The 17,574-nt window shown below is 45.7% G+C and overlaps 1 protein-coding gene across 4 annotated transcripts in view; it reads right to left on the bottom strand.

Annotated features, from left to right (window-relative positions):
* ITSN1 (intersectin 1) overlaps positions 1-17,574 on the bottom strand; it is a 178,887-nt gene that overhangs the window by 42,833 nt on the left and 118,480 nt on the right. The window contains exons 24-30 of one of the 4 annotated variants that reach the window (XM_025039522.1): positions 14,916-15,082; positions 11,706-11,751; positions 9,237-9,358; positions 6,447-6,564; positions 4,601-4,792; positions 4,195-4,231; positions 3,768-3,973 (exon numbers count right to left, since the gene is read on the bottom strand). In XM_025039522.1, the coding sequence (XP_024895290.1) occupies positions 4,230-4,231; positions 4,601-4,792; positions 6,447-6,564; positions 9,237-9,358; positions 11,706-11,751; positions 14,916-15,082 (647 nt within the window). In that variant the 3' untranslated portion in view covers positions 3,768-3,973; positions 4,195-4,229. Of the gene's footprint in view, positions 1-2,717; positions 4,232-4,600; positions 4,793-6,446; positions 6,565-9,236; positions 9,359-11,705; positions 11,752-14,915; positions 15,083-17,574 lie in introns of those variants that run through there. The other 3 variants (XM_025039521.1, XM_015596590.2, XM_025039523.1) reach the window with 3 other exon arrangements.

Raw genomic sequence — 17,574 nt, 5'->3', positions numbered from 1 at the left:
TTCCATAAAAATGCTCTTGGGTATTTTTGGAACTAAAAAGAATGAATAGAATTAACTTATAATTTTTGCTAGAAGGAAAAATGAATATTCACTTTCAGAAACGACCTTCAATTTGCCAGAAACAGGACGGACGGCGACTGTGAGGCCTGTCCTGCAGCTGAGATCTGGGTGGCCGCTTCTCCCTCCCCGTGCTGGAGTGGAGACCTGGCTCAGATGATGATGGCGACGCCCTCGGTCCTCCACCTCCCACAGAGCCCAGGTGAGCGAGCACAAGACCCCAGGAACAGCCCATTCCGAGGGTACTGCTGCTGGGGGGAAGCTCACATCTCCAGGGAGAGGAAACTGGGGACATCTCGGTTTCGTCTCTGAGGGTGATGCAGCGTGTGCCACGAACTGGAACTCCGGAGCTGTCTTCGCATTCATTAATCGCGCGACCTACTCCTTCCACAGGCATTTTTAGGCACCTAACCTGCAGTGTGCCGGGCGATCACAGTGTATTAGGTCGAACCACGTGAAATTGCAGTTTTATAGGTAAGAAACAGGAATACCGGCAATTTCCTATGGTTAAACCTACTGCTACTCGGGAGACGTTCCTGAGCTAGTGTTACTAGGGTTCCTCCCGACGGCATCACAGAAGGCGCAGCGAGCCCAGTCGCCATTTGCCAAGGGCATCCGGGTCTGCCCGGTCCTTGCAGAGGCTGGATACGTTTCCACCACACGCTGATGGCGTAATGCTCTGTGACTTTAGAGGAATGGATCCTTGCTTTAGGTCAGCTTCTCCCAGACACCCTCTGATGCAGAGAAAGGCTGGGGTCCCCCGCTCCTTTCCTGCGCTCTCTGGGCCCTGTTCTGCAGTATGGAGAGGTGGCCGGCCTTAGGAAAGCAATTCCGAACTGCAAAGGGAAGGCAAGCTCAGGTGTTCTCTTCTTGTCCACATGCCACTGGAGCGAAACGGTACCCAAAGTTCAGTGGCAAAGGTGCTCACCGATGTCTTTAAACTCTGTGGCCAAAGAAGATAACCCGGTAGCCCTTCACTAATTTAATTCAAAGTTAGGGTGCTCGCTCTCCACTGTATTAAACATTTTGTTAACCAGATTCTCTGGCGACATGACGAAGGTCATTTACTCTCATGCCAAATTGCCCAGTTGGAGGAATAACCGAGAAGATCAAGTTTAATACAGGAAACCAAGGTTCTGGGACACTTTCACGCTACAGATGTCTGGTGTGCGCTCGTTAAATGATTACATTTGCTCAACAGTAGTTTCCAGAACCACCTCACCAGCCACCGACAGGGCAACCTCTTTGGCCACGAGCAACCTGGTGAACATCGACCACAGCTCCTCAGCCTCGGTACTGGTGACATCTGGGGCTGGAGAAGTGTTTGCTGTGGGGGACTGTCTTTAGCATTGTCGGATGTCGAGCAGCATCTCTGGCCTCTACTCACTAGATGCCCGTAGCCTTCCTCTCTGGTTAGTTGCGAGGCACTAACTAGGTCCGAGGGCTCTTCTACAACCAAATGCAAGCTGAATGATCTGTGAGTGGGGAGAGTGGTTTCCTGGGGGCAGGACCCGTGTCAGCTTCTCCAACCCCGAGGAATGATCTAGAGAGAGAGTACTATCGAGAGAAGGAGTTATACAGAGTATTAGGGCGTATTACCCACCTTGACAATTGTATCCCTTCCAGCCAAACTCAAGGTTGAAGAAACACTGGTTTATCCAGGTAAAGAGGTCTCGGGCAAGAGGTGGGCTTCTGGCCTCGGTCATCGCTCCACAAGGGAGAGGGTTAGGGGAACAGTGACAGAGATCTCTCTACCCACCTCTGGGCCTTTGCATGACACCTCTGCCTAGAATAGCCCCTTCTTTTCCCAGCTTCATCCGGAGCCTAGTTATCCTTCAGGTCTGAGCAGAAATATCACTTTCTCCTAAAAGGGCTCTGGTCTCTCCCTGACACCACCCCCCCTGCACACGACTTCCCACCTTAACTCACACGCACCACACGTTGGTATATACTGCAACTCTGGTTTTCCGCTGGTTGCCCCCATTCCGCACGAACCCCATGAGGGCAGGGACCCTGTCCCTACTGGCTGAGCCACATGCTCACCCCAGAAGCCCGCCAAGTGTCCACAGCTGTGGATCTCTCCCCACAAACATTTTCTGTATTCCACTGAATGGCAGGGGAGAGCCAATGGCGAAGTTCATGGGTGGAAATCTAGCACGTGGTCATCGCATCAAACAGTTTCATCAATGTGTGCACTGGATCACCGTTGCCAAGGCGACAGGATTGGAGTGTGCGAGGCAGAACAGGTGGCGACAAGGACGGAAGGGGTGAAGGTTCCCATCTTCACCCACGTATGTTTTAGATGTTCGACAGACCCTCATTATGATACACCCGTTAGACGAATGTTTTGTACCCCGAGTCAAATCACATACCTGTCAGTGTATCAATAATATAAACCACAAGCCCAATGAGACAGTTCTGTTCTTCAAATCCAGTATCCTAAGGGGGCGATAGCTTACATATTGATCAGGGAGGGGTGGGTAGCAAGGTGAGGGGGAGGGCCGTTCCAAGAAGACTCAGTGAGGACCTCATGATGTCTGCGTTTCAGAGCACAGGTCGTGATCAGCACGTGGGCAGCGGGCCACCTCTCGACATCTAATCTGTGGTTCCCCATCGCCACTGCCAGGTTCCAACATCAAGAACACAGAGACATTTCCGTCTAACTTTTATATGAAGAATTTAATTATCTATACACGTAACTAATTCAGAAGGTTGTATTACAGTTGTTAAAGCCGCAGGTTTATATATTTATATATTTTACATTCATATCCATGAAAACACCAAAGCCGCGCGCGAACAAGGACGAGCAGTCCCCGTTCCCGGCACACGTGAGTGGCGGGGACCGCGACACAATTGCCAGCACAGGGTCTCCAAAGGCGGAGACGTGGAAACAGAAGGTCACCACAGGTGAAAAACTCATTAGTAGAACTGCCAGATTGTGCGCGAGGCTTCCCCCACCCCGTTTCCTGTGCTGTCAGCGACGGGCGTTTTTATTGAGAGCTTCCGACGAGTGTTTAAAAGACAAACATGGCTTCAGCTACAACACGTCTAACACATAAACGGACCGTGAGCTCCATTTCATATTAATCTGTAGAAATTCCACAGTCTAGTTAAAAAATGTAAACATCGAAAATTAATTGCAGGGAGACTTCTATACATTCTTTCTTGTCAAGAAAATTACTTGTTCAAAATATGTCATTCCATGAAAAGTAACTGGAATAAAACTTCATGTAACAGAGACTAAAAAGAGACCGTAGATATTGTTGATCATAACAACCTCGATGGTGTTGTCTACTGATTTATGGCATGAAAACACGCAAAATTAAAAACCCAAAACAGAAAACACCAACTCAACCAGATAAATCTGAGACTGAACAAAAACACAGGTGCTTTCTCATGTGGCTACAAGGTCACTGTGCAAAATAAAATTAACGCGACGTGATTAGGGCATCGTACAAGGTAATAGCGTTTGCCATGGAAGGAACTAATTTCTTATGTACAGGATGTATTGTTACATGCTCAACAAGGTACATCTGAAACACACAAACAGGCACAAAACACCTTCTGTTTAATTGGGCTCGTTCTACACGTCTTTAAAACAGATAAACTGCACTCCTCTGTACTTCCACAGTAGGGGGAAAATCCAAACTACACAATTGAGTTGGTAATACTGGATAAAATGAAAAAGTACATCAAGTCTCAGATTTATGGACATTTGGAACATTTTAATAGCACATGCAGCATTCCTTGATAGTGGGTCTTTTTGCAAAACCAAAATAGCAAAGAAGTAATTTATTTATTTATTTTATTAAAAGGCTAAAATATATATTTAAAAATAATTTTTAAAACTATTGAAAGCACCTGTGCAAAGGTGGGGGGAAGTCAATTTGAGTCACTAGGAAAGCCACAAAAGGACCCACTACCCTGTGTATTTTTGTAATTTTTGCTTCTGTCTCTGCAAGTAATAACTCGACATTGCCATCACATGCGACTAAGGTAAAATGAGGTAAACTGCTCTGCAGTGAGTTCTTCTACTCAGAAGGCAGTAGGTGATCATGCTGGAAGTCACATGATCAAGGCTGCATCTCCCATCATCCCTCTGGGCAGTGATATGGGATAGTGGGTCTCTTTGAGGACTTTCAAGCCTGAGGGGGGGATGGACAACATATGATTCCTAGAAAAAGGAGGAAAACAACACATAAGCAAAACAAAACATGAGCAAAATTCAAGCTAGGAAAATGAGTCGGGCATGTAAACAGCATGGTGCCAAAATGATTCAAAAACAAAAAAAAAAAAGGAAAGGGGGGAGGGGAGGGAGGGGACATGCTACAGAAGGAATGAAAAAAAAAAGGAAAAAAACAAAACAAAACAAAACAACCCCACGAGATAAAGTCTTGCATTACAGAAGGTCTTCAAAGAGACGGGTGCGAATGCAGCAGGTCTAGCTTTAAGTTCTGCAAACAGCTCGGCAGAATCAGAGCAACGCTGCATGTTTCACCGTAAGATACCAGAGAGGAGAGGCGGCAGGGCCCCGGGCACTTACATTGCTGGCTTGGGTCCATGTCTGTGGTCAGCTTCACATAATTGGACGGGAAGAGCCCCACTTGTCCATTGACTTCTCCTTTCCACCAGTCGGGGTCCTCCTTGTTGAGGACGTTGATGATCTGGCCCTTGCTGAAGGCCAGTTCGTCATCGTTCTGGGCGGTGTAATCGTACATCCCGATCACCTGGCACACTGCAGGAGACAGGGCCGGGTGAGCGGCTGCACGTCTGCGCACAGCACGTGGCACAGGCCACGCGGGGGTCATTAGGTATTCTCATGTGTTCTTTCTGTCCTTTCCGAAGAGGGAGGCGCTCTGACGGACTTTGTATAGTGTGGGCGACAGAGGGAGATGAAGGAGCGAAAACCAAGACATCGCGCCTAAGGCTTTAGGTTTTACAACATCTTCCTCTTTTTCCTGTTTACTTGTCAGCAGATAAGTGAATGCTTCCATGGATTCGTTTCTATTGGAGTGCAGTGGAACTCCTTTCAAATGCTGACTCTGAAAGGTGGGCCCAACTGCACAGGACAGCTGTGTATCATGGAGACTTAACTATCGTTCTTTTTTTTTTTTTTTAAGGTGGATGGTAATTATCATTTGACCTCCCCAAATTCCAAATCTTAGTGAAGAGTGTTCACTAAGTGTTTTAAAACCCAAGTGTTTTATTCTGCTGTATCTTTGCATCCCAAAATTCTGTCTCAAAGAAAGAAATGTCCACGTCCCAGAACAAGTTTTCTTTTCTCATTTTCTCTCAAACCTAAAGGAGATTTCATCGTTTTCATCCCCCAGCATTTTTACACTTCGGGTAAGTCTATATAGTTAGGTTGTGTCCCCAATTAATCTTTCTTAACCAATCTATACATAGATTTAGGTTTTTCAAATTCTATAGCTAATTCAATCATGTCAGCAAATTATTTCTGTGGGTTTCAACCAATGTGATGAAGGAGACAGCGCCAGGCCTCCCCAAGGGAGAGGAGAGCCAGCTGGCACCACACCCCTCTGCCTACACGAAGCCACAGCTCAAGCAAAGGGGCCCAGCTGGGGTCGGGAATGAGTCACGAAGTTTGCCAATCCTTTCACTGCTTGCGAAGCTGCCAAGTTTGAGTCTGACTTCACTGGGGATGCACAGCACAGACATTTAACCACAGGTACTGGAACGAAAATTCTGCATTTTCCACAAATGCCACCCAAGAATTGGTGGTTTAAAGTCGTAAAGCAGAATTCTGCTCCCCTAACCTCACCCATCTCAAATACTACTGAAGCATCTAATGTGGTCTCTTCGATCAGAAAACAGCCAAGCAGCTCAGCTGCAATGCCCTCTGTCCCTGCTGGTCCTTCAGAAGAGTGTACGACATCCCGCCCACGAAGCGAAGCCCCTCTGCTCACAGGAAGTGTCGCAGGGGAGCTATTTCAGTGTTCAGTGAGCAGCGCGCCACAACCGACAGACCCCCGTGGCCTCCAGCTCGATCTCCTGACCTATTGAGACCCCAGCCATTTATTTTTAGAAGCCCCGTTTTGTCCCCTCACCCTCTAGCCCAAATCCCAATTTAAACAGCTGGAAGGAAATCAAGAGAAAAAGCTGGCTTTAATGCCACAGCATTCACAACTCCCGAAGGAGAGCTCCAACAAGGGCTCTGTTGTACCCAGCACAGCGAAGCTGCTTAGATATGTGGTCCTTTTGAAAAACATATTCCATATCACATTAGCTGGGTGTCAGTCCCCGCAAGGACGAGAAGCCCTTCGAGCAGATGTGAAAAACAATCTAAGCTACTTCATGAGAAAAACTCAGTGGAAAGAATTCACACGACACGAGACCATCTTCCAAGGAGAGACGGCAAAGTTGCTTACCTGCTGGGAGTGCCGTGGGCTTCGGTGGCTCTGTTGGAGTGATTTTGCTTGTCCCGGGGCTTAAAAGTTTTACATAATTAGCAGGGAACCAGCCTATCTGGCGCTTTTTCCCACGTGCCTAATAAAAAAAATAATTTTATTAAAAATGTTAAAAGGTTCATATTCTTTCATGCAAGTTTTCTCTGTAACAGAGCACTTACACAAGGTTTACATATAACTGAAAACCAAACGGCAGTCACCATAGAATCTATGGGTTACTATATTACAAAATGAAAACACCACGGCTAAAATTTAAACTGTGGTAGTCATCAGTCAGCAAAGCCTGAAATGTTTCTGCACGAGCTGGATGGTACGAATCACAATTCAGAGTAGAAATCAGTGCATAAAGGATAAAAAACTGCTCATGTAACGCCAGCTCTCAGCTGTTCATTTTAGGTAATGCACGATTACACCTTATGTCAACATTGTATGTGGATTTTAGGAATAATTATAATAGCAGTCGGCACTCGCTGGGTGCTTTTTATGAGCCAGGCCTGTGCTTAGCATCCTAAATGCATTTAGCTGCATAATTCCCAAAGGATAATATGATCACTACTGCCATTTCCCACGTAAAGTGAGGCTCAGAACAGTTAAGTGATAGTCCCAAGGACACAAGCCCGTTAGTAGCAAGCCGAGACTCACACTTGCGTCTGTGCTCTTCTTATGGATGACAGACAACCGTAGTACAAGATGCACCCATGCAATACCCATAGGACACAAGGAGTCTAAACTTGACATTGTTTTCAAAGACCGTGAGGCCTCCATGCCTCGCTACGGCCACATTTTCCACTTCCATGCCTCTCTCCTTCACTCTGATCTAATTCGACACGTGATCCATTTATTGAGTGTTAACATGCCAGGTGTTGTTGGAAAGGGACAGTGTATGACACAGGGGAACTGACACACACCATCTCCAGAAGCGAGGCTCTGAGTTAAAAAAAAAACAGCTGCCTTTAGGGACCCGGGTGGGAGACGTACGTTTGAATCCCCTTCTGTAACTTTTGCATTTTAAACCAGGTGAACATATTACTTACGTCAAAAGTAAGAAAATAAAGTCAAAGGGAAAGGAGACTCCCGCCCCCTCCCGCCTGCCACTTCATCGAGGGCACTTCTGGGTCACTTTCGGAACGCGGATCACATTTCACTTGCCCTGCGGTCTCACAGCTTTCATGCCCTTGGCTCAGGGACGAAAACATCCATTTTCACAGTGACTCCGCCGATGATGGAAGCCGCTCGTTTACAAGCTCCCACATGTGTGCCAGTCTCGTACACTGCCACGTGGCTCACGACCCACCATCTTCCCCACCCCTGCAGTCTCACGAGGGCAGAACTCGGAGCTCACTGACGACTCACCCACCCTATTGTGGAGTCCAACACCCCTTCGAAACTCTCCTTTGAAGAAGGTACTAGGAGTATGAGGACAAAAAATGTGGCTGCTGCCTAAGAGGAGCTGATAATCCACATGCAGAAATAACAAACACACATGGAACACTAAGTAATATTACATCAGCATCAGCATTAAATACCCAGAGTGGTACAGGCATCAGAGCCACTACAGTTCAGGGGAAGGATGTCATTTCCGGTGGGGTGGTCACAGAAAGCTCCCGTTAGAAGTGGGACTTGGCCAGCTCTTGAGGAATGGGGGAGAGGTGGGAGAGAAACACTTGGGGAGAAACGTCGTGAGCAAAGGCAGTGAGGCATGAGAGACTGAGGGAGTTGCTTGTTTTCAAGAGAGCAAATCACCAAGTGAGGCTGGAGGGGCGATGTCGCTGACAGGTGAAAAAACCGGCAAGATGCATGGCTGACAAGGGAAGGAGGCACCTGTGGAAAGCCTCACGGCAGGTTGAGGAGGGGCCGTGGGAGTCACTCAAGGCTTCAGAACAGCAAAGTGACATATGGATGGGAAGGCCATTTACATAATGACAGCATGACTCTGCAGGGAGTGTGACCTGCAGGTGTGAGCAAGGCCTCTCCCTACCCAGCAAGGGAGCAGACATCTTAAAAGAGGAGTGGACCGCAGGATTCCAAGGTCAGATCCCTGAGCCGACAGGCTGCGTCTGGTCAGAGAGGGATTTCATGGCCACCCACCAGCGAGCCCCCCAGGGCAAGTTTCACCCCTGGCTTCACTCCAGGCTGTGCCTTCCATTCGGCCCAGACACGATTCTTTAGCCCACTGGCTCACTCTTCACTCTCTGGCACGTTATTTTTTAATTAGCTGCCCCATATGCACAGAAAAGTATTGTATTTCTTCAGCTCGCCACAATATAGGCCGTTCCTCTCCTTGACCAAGGTTTGCATGATAAAACGGTGAACTGCGGACACTCACACATGCACATGCGCACACACACACGGGAACTGAAAATGTTGAGCGGTACAGACGTGGCTTTGAACACACGGAAACCTGTTACTACACCACACTTTATAACACCACTGATGGAAAGCTCTGCCTCCAAAATGCCAGGACACTTAGGATGACTGCGCAGGTGTCCTCGTCATGGACTCTCTCTATCCCAACATTCTCTATCTGACTCGGGAACCAACAGATTTGGATAAATCTTCAAAAGAATCCTTAGCTCTCATAATTCTGCTACTGGCTGTCCGAAGCTGAGCAACCAAATAGAATCAGGCAATATGGTGTCTGCCTTTCGCTATCCAAATGCAGGATTACTTTGCAATAAAGAAGCGTCCCTTTGAGGTTTTGCATATTCATATTTGGACAGAGAATTTCAAACAAACAGAGAAGACACTAACTTGCAGCTCTCCTTCCCACCATCCACCTGGGTTCTTTTTTCGGATCAAGATCAGCTGACCAGGGGCCAGGGTGAGCTGCTCAGGACCGGTAGCAGTGTAGGAAGCAATAACCTGGGCGATTTCTGAAAAACAAAATCAAACATCGGGGTGCACTGTTACAGTCAGGAGAAGGAAACTCTATGAAGAGACAGCCACCTCCCAGGTCACAGATTAACACCAGCAGAGCCAACCTACTGGGCTTGTTTCCTACTAAATGAAGAAGATCCACTCAATGGAACCCCCCGCCCTCAAAATTTCACGACCTCCATCGCAAATGCAGCATTCAAGGTCTTGGTCGATCTTCTGGTTCTGCCCAGCCTGCTCTAGGACCCGCTTCTCAGCTCTCATCGACTCATCAACTTCCCTCCATGAACTCTCCTTCCTTCCCCCAATTCCTGCACCTTCTGGCCCAGCCCCTCCCACAATTCCCATGAGCACCCTGATGCCAACACCTGGGCCTCCTTCCCCGCCACCCGCCCTCTGCCCCCACACAGCGCTCAGCACACAGCACACTCAAGGATGGTTAAGTGAATAAAAAAACGCAGGTGGACTTTTCCATCTGCCAAGTACAGGAGAAAGAGAAATTCTGTCTTCTCAGAAACGGTTGGGAGCGCAGCACTAGCAGATGTATGTGCGGCTTTAGACTCCCGCTCCCACCTGTGAGACCAGTTTCTTTGCAGCTCACAGTCTGAAGGTGACCCCTAAACATCGGGGAGGAACCGTGTCAAGTTTACTTCTTTTTACTTTGAATTAAAGGAGGAACCTGGAGTTAAGATGGGAATTTTATGCGAGAACAATTTAGCACGGAAAAAATGTGAATAGTCCTGTACTTTTCTTGAATGTGAAAAATCTCATGAGAAAAATTCCAGCAGTACCACAGACCAGGCTCTGGAAAGTACATTTCTCCTGGCACAGGAGGTCGCGTCTGAAAAGACAAAACCCTTCTCTGATAAATTCTGGCATGTCTGCAGCAACCGCTTTCTGAATTTCTAAAGGCAATACAGAACAAACTGTTCTATTCCTCTACACTCTTCCTATCATAACTGTTCTTGAAAGAAAGGATGGAAGAAAGGAGGAACGAAATCGTGAAAGACAGAAAGGAAAGGGGTAAAAAGGCCCCATCCGCTGACGGTATTTCCTGCTTCTCTCTAGAGGGCCATAAGCGATATCATTCCCCTGTCTGCGGTCAGCACTGGCCACCTTGCTGGGAGCACCAGGCTGTCACAGTGCCGGCCTGGTCCTGCCAGGTGCTTCACAGAGCCCAGGGGAAGCCAGAAAGCGCCCAGTGACACATATGCCTTGGCCCTGCTGACCGCCCCAGCTGGGGAGTCTGTGCCGGGGCAAGAATTCTCCCCCAACACGCCAGGGCCTGGCTCTGGATTCCAAGGGTTTTTGGTCAGTAGAGAGTCCAGATCAGTGACCTATTTGGCCGCAGACACTGCTGCTCCTCAAAGGACCTGGCATGAGTAGCCAGCGATCTGCCCCAACATTCTTCTCTGCCTTTTGTGTCCCTGAGCAGCTCTCTGGTTTCGGTGTAAAATTAAGCCCATCTGGACCCTATGGAATGACAATTCGAAATGCAGATCTCTCACAGTTAAAACAGAGATTGAACCCACGTGATCCGACATCTGAGCATGACTAAAACCCTACGACAACCTGAAAACTCACTTTTCCTTGCCAGGTAAGCCCATTTGGAGCTCAGCACCACACGAAGATACACGGATCCCTCTCCTGGCATAGCAGTGCCTCTTTCGACCTATAATTTCCTCAGGCTATAATAGCAAAAAAGCTCAAATGACCTAGATGAGGAAGACGTGCCATACAAACCATACGATTTCACAACTGCTGCTTCTCTCTTTCATGCTTCTATTTATAGAACATGTGATTTTGTTTAAATTATCGAACACGCTTTGAATTCAGGGAGATGATTATAATTTTGTACCTTCGATGGGTACCTGAGGAAGATGCCCCAACGGCTTCTAAATGAATGGGACCTACACTCTGACAGTGCTTGTTGCTTCTCCGATCTCCACTGTTTATGGCCGAGGACTGAACGTGCCCTCGAGAAAGGAAAAGGGGCTTCCTGAACCTAATGTAAGGATGAAAAAGCAGCAGCTGACCCCAAATCTTACAGCGTCACGTACTACAACTTCCCACCATCTTGCCTGAATTACTCCTTCATGACCCAAGAGAACGGTGTGTTAATATCCCCAGTCCCCACGTGTGAAGCAACGGCCATATTTTATAACCATGTACACATCATTAATGGATTCTCGGGAAAGAATCTACTTCATCCATTCTGAGGGAAGATTCTTTTGTCTTTCTTTTTTTTTTTTTTTTTAGGCTTCTGGCCCTAATAAACAAATATTGGGAGCAACTATCAATTACATTCAAAACATTGAAAAATAAGCATCAGGGTTTGTAACTTACCAGGTTTTTTTCCTAAACTCCCTGTTTTCCCAGCAGTTCCAGAGCCCTTAAAACAGAGCAAAAGGTCTCATTTGCATACTGAAGAGTTTTGGTCATGCAACTTAAAAAACGATTAATGATGACACACACCCGCCAGAGCCCCTGAATCCCTCTCTTCATTCTGGGGAAACACAGTAGCCCTGTAGCTCCTGTGTAAGGATGTGTATCAGGAAAACACGGGACAAAATAAGTACTTTAAAACATGCAGCTTTCACTCTCTTCTCTAGAGAAAAATTAGCAAACGTAGGTGGCACTACAGGATCCCAGAGGGCTCAGGCATTGACTGTGTATAGCTCGGGCATATGCTGTCCCTGGGTCAAATCAAACAGGAGGCACGATGCTAGGAAGACGATTAGCCTATGTCCTAAACACTAAGCCCTTGCTTTCTGTCCAAATGGTTAATTAAATATTTCACATATAAAAAGTACAGACATTCATGAGCCCAATACCCCGATTTAATACAAGAAAATATTAATATTTGCTACATTTGCTTTAGAGCTTTCTTTAAAAAAAAAACAAAACAAAAAACAAAAAAACAAAAAAACAAAAAAACAGTACAGTGGCAATTCAAACACCCTCTTCGTCCATTCGCTTCTTTATCCAAAGAGGCAGCCATCCTCCTGGTACCCTTTCCACACAAATCTTACACTGTTTAAACGCTGAATGTTTCTACCAATGCTGGATGCACAATCCATAAAAGCAGAACATACTTTTTTCAACTTTTAAGTGTTCCAAAAGTGCTCTGGGTCGAATTCCTTCATGGATGCTCATGGAATTTTAAACCAGCTGAGTAAGCCAACACAGACCTCGAGTTAGGACAGAGGCCAGCTGTAATCTGTCATTACGAAGTGCTTTATTCTGAATTAATTTCATCCTTCGGTCCCTATCTTGCCATAAATTAAGTATTCCAATCATAACAAAACTAACTGAGACTTACTGTAAGAATAAAAATATGTAATTCATCTACCAGGCACACAACTTATCATAGTCCTTTTGTTTTGATTCTTGAAATTTAATAACTATTTACTAGGGTAAGTTTGAGTTAAAAATTTTTTACTCTGATTATGCTTTCTGTATTAATAAACAAAGTTAGACAATACTAATCTCCTTTGCTATTTCTATAGGCTGTGCATCAAAATAAAGGAATATTGATGACACGAGATTCCAAATGACCAGTTACTTTCCCAGTACATTCTTCTAATATACTCCCTATATTCCATAAAAGAACAAAGCGATTGGCAATCCCCAGTGGTGGAGGTCAAGCAGCTTCAACGGTCTCTCTGTTAAATATCACAGCCAGCACAGCAGCGAAGACACGGCCAGAAGGCCAGGTCCTGTCCTGGCTCTCCTCGAGCATGCAGAGGACAAGCTGCCCAGGCCGGGAGCCCTCGCCTTTCTCAGACAGATGGGAAGCCAGGCCAGCCCAACCCCTCCTGTGCCTGGGGCGGTGCTGGCATCGGGGGCTGGTCTGGTTTTTACCTTTGTCAGGATACTTCCCTTCTACACTGAACTCTGTGTCTAAGTAGGATGAAAGAGCTGACTTTTAAGATTTTTTTCATTATTATGAAATAATGCAGCTAAATGTCTCAAATCTTTAGCATTGCTTATTCTTCTGTGGCTAATAATTTAAGACTGTGGTTGAGAAAGCACCTTACTTTTAAAAAAAAGTCAGTGTGTTTTTTAAAACTTATTGACCAGATTTTTTTTAAAACAGAAAACTACATATCATTTATTAAAATATAAGTAATGGCTTTCGTGTTTGAACTGATCCTAAAGGTGAAGTCACTTTAAGGGGTTTCATGTGTGGTAGGAGAAATCAAGCTTAGTGTTTCGTGTTTCCCCATCCCCTGAAATGTCATCTGCATGATTCTTATTGGCTCCAACTGGCTGGCCTGGAGAAGAGTTTCACTCCCTCTCCACAGATCTGCAGAGGACAGACAGTTCGCCAGCTGTCTTACAGGGAGAGGTATTTTCTTTCCTGCTTCTGCCAGATTCTCCAAGGGTAAGCAACTTCTGCAAATCCCTCCAGGGAATTTCGGCAAGCTGTTCTTAAGACCATAGCAAAGGAAAAACAAAACAAAACAATAAAGGCACTCCCTAAAAAAACAAACGCATGAAAAATGAAACTATTCCGGGGAACTGCAGGGAAGGTGAGAGGCCGGTGGTAGCACTATGTGCACGTCACCAGGTCCCAAAGCAGCCACGGGCCAGTGGAGGAGCGCTAGGTGCACCCTCCTGCTGGCATTCACGTGAGACAGAGGCTGTGTGTGCCCCTTCACCTATGGCTAAGGAGATGGTCTAGGGGCTCTCCTCTTCTCTGTGCCTAGGAGGTATGAGGAGAAAGAAAAAGTGACTGAGAACTGACTGCCTGTGCTTAAAAAATAAAAAGAGCTAATTCTTGTTGGTTTATTTATACGCAGTGGATCTGTTCAACGACTACATTTACACCCTGAAATTCTCCACGAATTTGAAATTGGCCACGACCAAATAGATGGGCTCCCGTACTCAGCAGGCCCACCCCACCGGTCCATTAAACCTGCACTATCTCAAGGCCACCTTTTATACAACTGAATTTTTAGAGCCCTATTTAACAGCAAGGGGAGCCGATTCCCATTTATAGGGATAACAGCATTTAAAATAAATCCAGACCCTTATCTACAGAGATACTAAGGCCTAGCCACAAGTGTACCAATCTCTTAGATCTTGTGTCTTCCTACTGCGTAGGGAAAAATATGAATTTCTAAAACTCTCTACTGCCCAATATTCTGGGGCCAGTGTCACCCAAACGCTTGTTTACGTGGGCAAAATCCCGCTGTGTATCTTCCTTGGGGCACCCGAGTTCAGTGAGTGACCGCGAAGACCTGATCAACGTTTACTCCAACCCCTAAGTCAGTTACATGCAGGAATCGGGACGAACGCTCAACGCTGTCCCGGCCGACGACGCAGCGCTGCCTCCGCTTAGCCCCAGGAGTTCTTCTGCTGGTGGGAAGCCAAGGCTTACCCTGCAGCACCAAGTGACAAGTTCAGACAATTACAGGTCACACTGTATTGGCTGTCACATTCCAGAACTTAGCAAAACCCAACAAAGTGTTCCACCTTCGAACGTGGTGACTCCCTGCGAAGAGAATCACTGCACAGAAAGGGAGAGGAAACAGTTAATGCGGGGTTTACCTCTGAATCTTTAAGCCTCACATAGTTAGAAGGGAAGACTCCGGACTTGTCGCCCACTGTTCCTGTCCACCAGTCACCATCTTTCTTGGTAACCAAAATCACATCCCCTTGCTGAAAGGTTAAATCGCCTTGCTCAGAACTCTCGTAAGTGTACATGGCAATAAATTCTGGTGGGGAGAAATAGTGAGATACGGAGAGAGCTTGATCGTTTACAGAAATCCCAGGCAGCTTTGTAAAAAAGTAAGTTTATGAATAAGGAAGTTAGAATAAGATCCATTCAAGAGAAAGGCTAGTCACAGATAAACACTGAGTGGCGGAATACCCTGGGCTCCAAATTCCCCAACTGCACGTAATAATCCAGTAACTGCAGACAGGGAGACAATCCCCACGAAGGATGACCCAGCCACAGGGAGAAAACCCAACCGCATGTCTATCATCGCTGAGTACCAAGAGCGATCTACAGTTTAACGTCATTTCTTTTTCAAATGAAAATGGTTTTTATGTTTACTTTTAACTAACATTTACCACGTACCCATGTCGTGCTGAGCACTGGGTTAGGTACAGTGACGTGAAGGCTCCTGGAATGCACATCAAATATCTGTACTTCAGTTCTGAGGGTATCAAGTCACGATTCTAGAAAATTTTCAGATATGGTTTTCCCTTTACGTAAATTAAGACGTATTTTTCATTATTCAAGTGCCTGAGTGAAAACTTATGTCCTAGTGTGCCATATACACAGATGGTAGGAAGCTGTTAGAACTTAAAACAAAAAATGTACATTATTTAGTTTAAAATGGGCATCTACTTGTGATTCGAGGGCATAAACAGGTAGAGTGGGCTGATGATAAAAGCAGTGTATAGCCAATCCCAGAAAACAATCAAGTCTTTCTGAACAAGTTGAAAAGATAAACCATAGTTTCTTCCATTTTATTATTCATGTAATTTAGTCTTAAGAATAAGAACTAATGTTCTTTACTGTCTTGAATGTGAAGGGTGTGCATTCCAGAGGAAATTCTCCTTTTTTAATTATAAACAGCTGATTTTACTAAAGCTCAGAAACCAAGTCACGCTCTCAGAAAGATGACTAGACACAGAATCCTAGACACTACACTAGGTACAGGAGAAAAAGTTTACAGAAGAATGAACAAAAGTTTCTTTTTCCACTTTTTCTCCATTGTATCCCAGGCCTTTGGACCTATTTTTAAAAAGCAATTTAAAAAAATCACCATTAAGCTAAGAGTTCGTTTTTATGATGCATGCTGTAAGCCTCCCACTAAAACTTCAGATGACAGTCCTTAAATGTAGAGCCTAATGTTAATTAATAGGCAGAAATTTAGTCCGAAGGACTCCTTTGGCTAATTGTAAGAGCCTCTGCAGGAGGCCCTAATGAAAGCTAAAACAAACACAAAAAAAACACAACCCCCTATTGCTTGCGCTAATGCGGGCGCTCTACCATGTGGGAGAGAGGCTGCCTCGCCTTCAGCAGAGCTGACCCGTGGGTGGGGGCCAGCAGCGACTGCTGGTGAGTGCTGGACCCACGGCAGACACAAGGTCACCCTAATGTGCCAGGGAGAACAGAAGACTCTCTGTCTTCAGCCCTGCAGTGCTGGTAACACACACCTCCACAGTTAAAACTGGAAAAAATGATTTCCCACACGAGGAAATCGAAGTTTGGCCGCTTTAATAAGGACATTCTTTCTCCGTTAATATATTCCTTTTCCTGACTCCTCAATTCTGACCCTTCCCCTTTCATTTTGCTCCTTTACCTGCTCCTTAGTTCATGGACCGCCACTTAAGACAGGCTCCTTGGCAATCAATATTTTTCCCACTTAAAAGTATTGCACTTAAAAGTCACTTTCTCAAAAATGGATCCAAATTTTGAAGTAATTTTCAAAACGCTTAAGAAATTTCAGAAGCATGAACTCCGGCTGAACTTAATACTGCAGTATAAGATACCAAGGAGACCGAGAAGACTGTAGCTTTACTTGTCCTGCCCTGCACACAGGAATCTGTGGAGCTGCTTAGGGTTTCAGTGAAAACCTTAGGGTTTCAGTGAAAACTGGGAGACATGAGGATGGATACACAGGGGCACCTCACTGCTCAGACCCTCCTCATGAGACATTTAACACAGGGCACCAGCCTTTCCCAAGCCCATCATTTAAGAGCTACCCAAACGGACAATTTACTTAATCTGGTTTACAGTTTAAATTTGACTATGTTTCATGTAGTATTATTAAGTGGCTCGTTAACATATGTAAATATCTTTCTCAGAATTTCAGATGCCAATGGCTTCCCGCAACCATCTAGAATGCCAGCTATTTCCTACTATTTCTAATATCTAAATCATTTCAAAATGGATGTAATACAGGTCGACTAAGATTAGAATCTAATTCTCTTCTGTTGCCCAACTTTAAGATGCGTGTGGTTCATCCATGACCAATATTTATTGAGGCCTCAAGTGTCGAGGCCTCTGTCTATGTTTCAGAACAAAACCGACAACTCTGCTGGCAAATGAGAAGCTCCCTGCTTTACGTGGCTCTGTGGACAACCCACAAAACGAAGCAAAGAGGAAGTAAAAGTAGCAGACGTTTACTGACCTTCCCACTAAAAACTGGACACGTATTAACTCATATCCCTTGTAATAATATCTTAACTCAAA

The sequence above is a fragment of the Pteropus alecto genome, unplaced genomic scaffold (assembly GCF_000325575.1).
Source record: "Pteropus alecto unplaced genomic scaffold, ASM32557v1 scaffold3, whole genome shotgun sequence".
Taxonomy (NCBI): Eukaryota; Metazoa; Chordata; class Mammalia; order Chiroptera; family Pteropodidae; genus Pteropus; species Pteropus alecto.
Note: the sequence above shows the minus strand (reverse complement) of the source record. Positions and strands in the feature narration are given on the sequence as shown.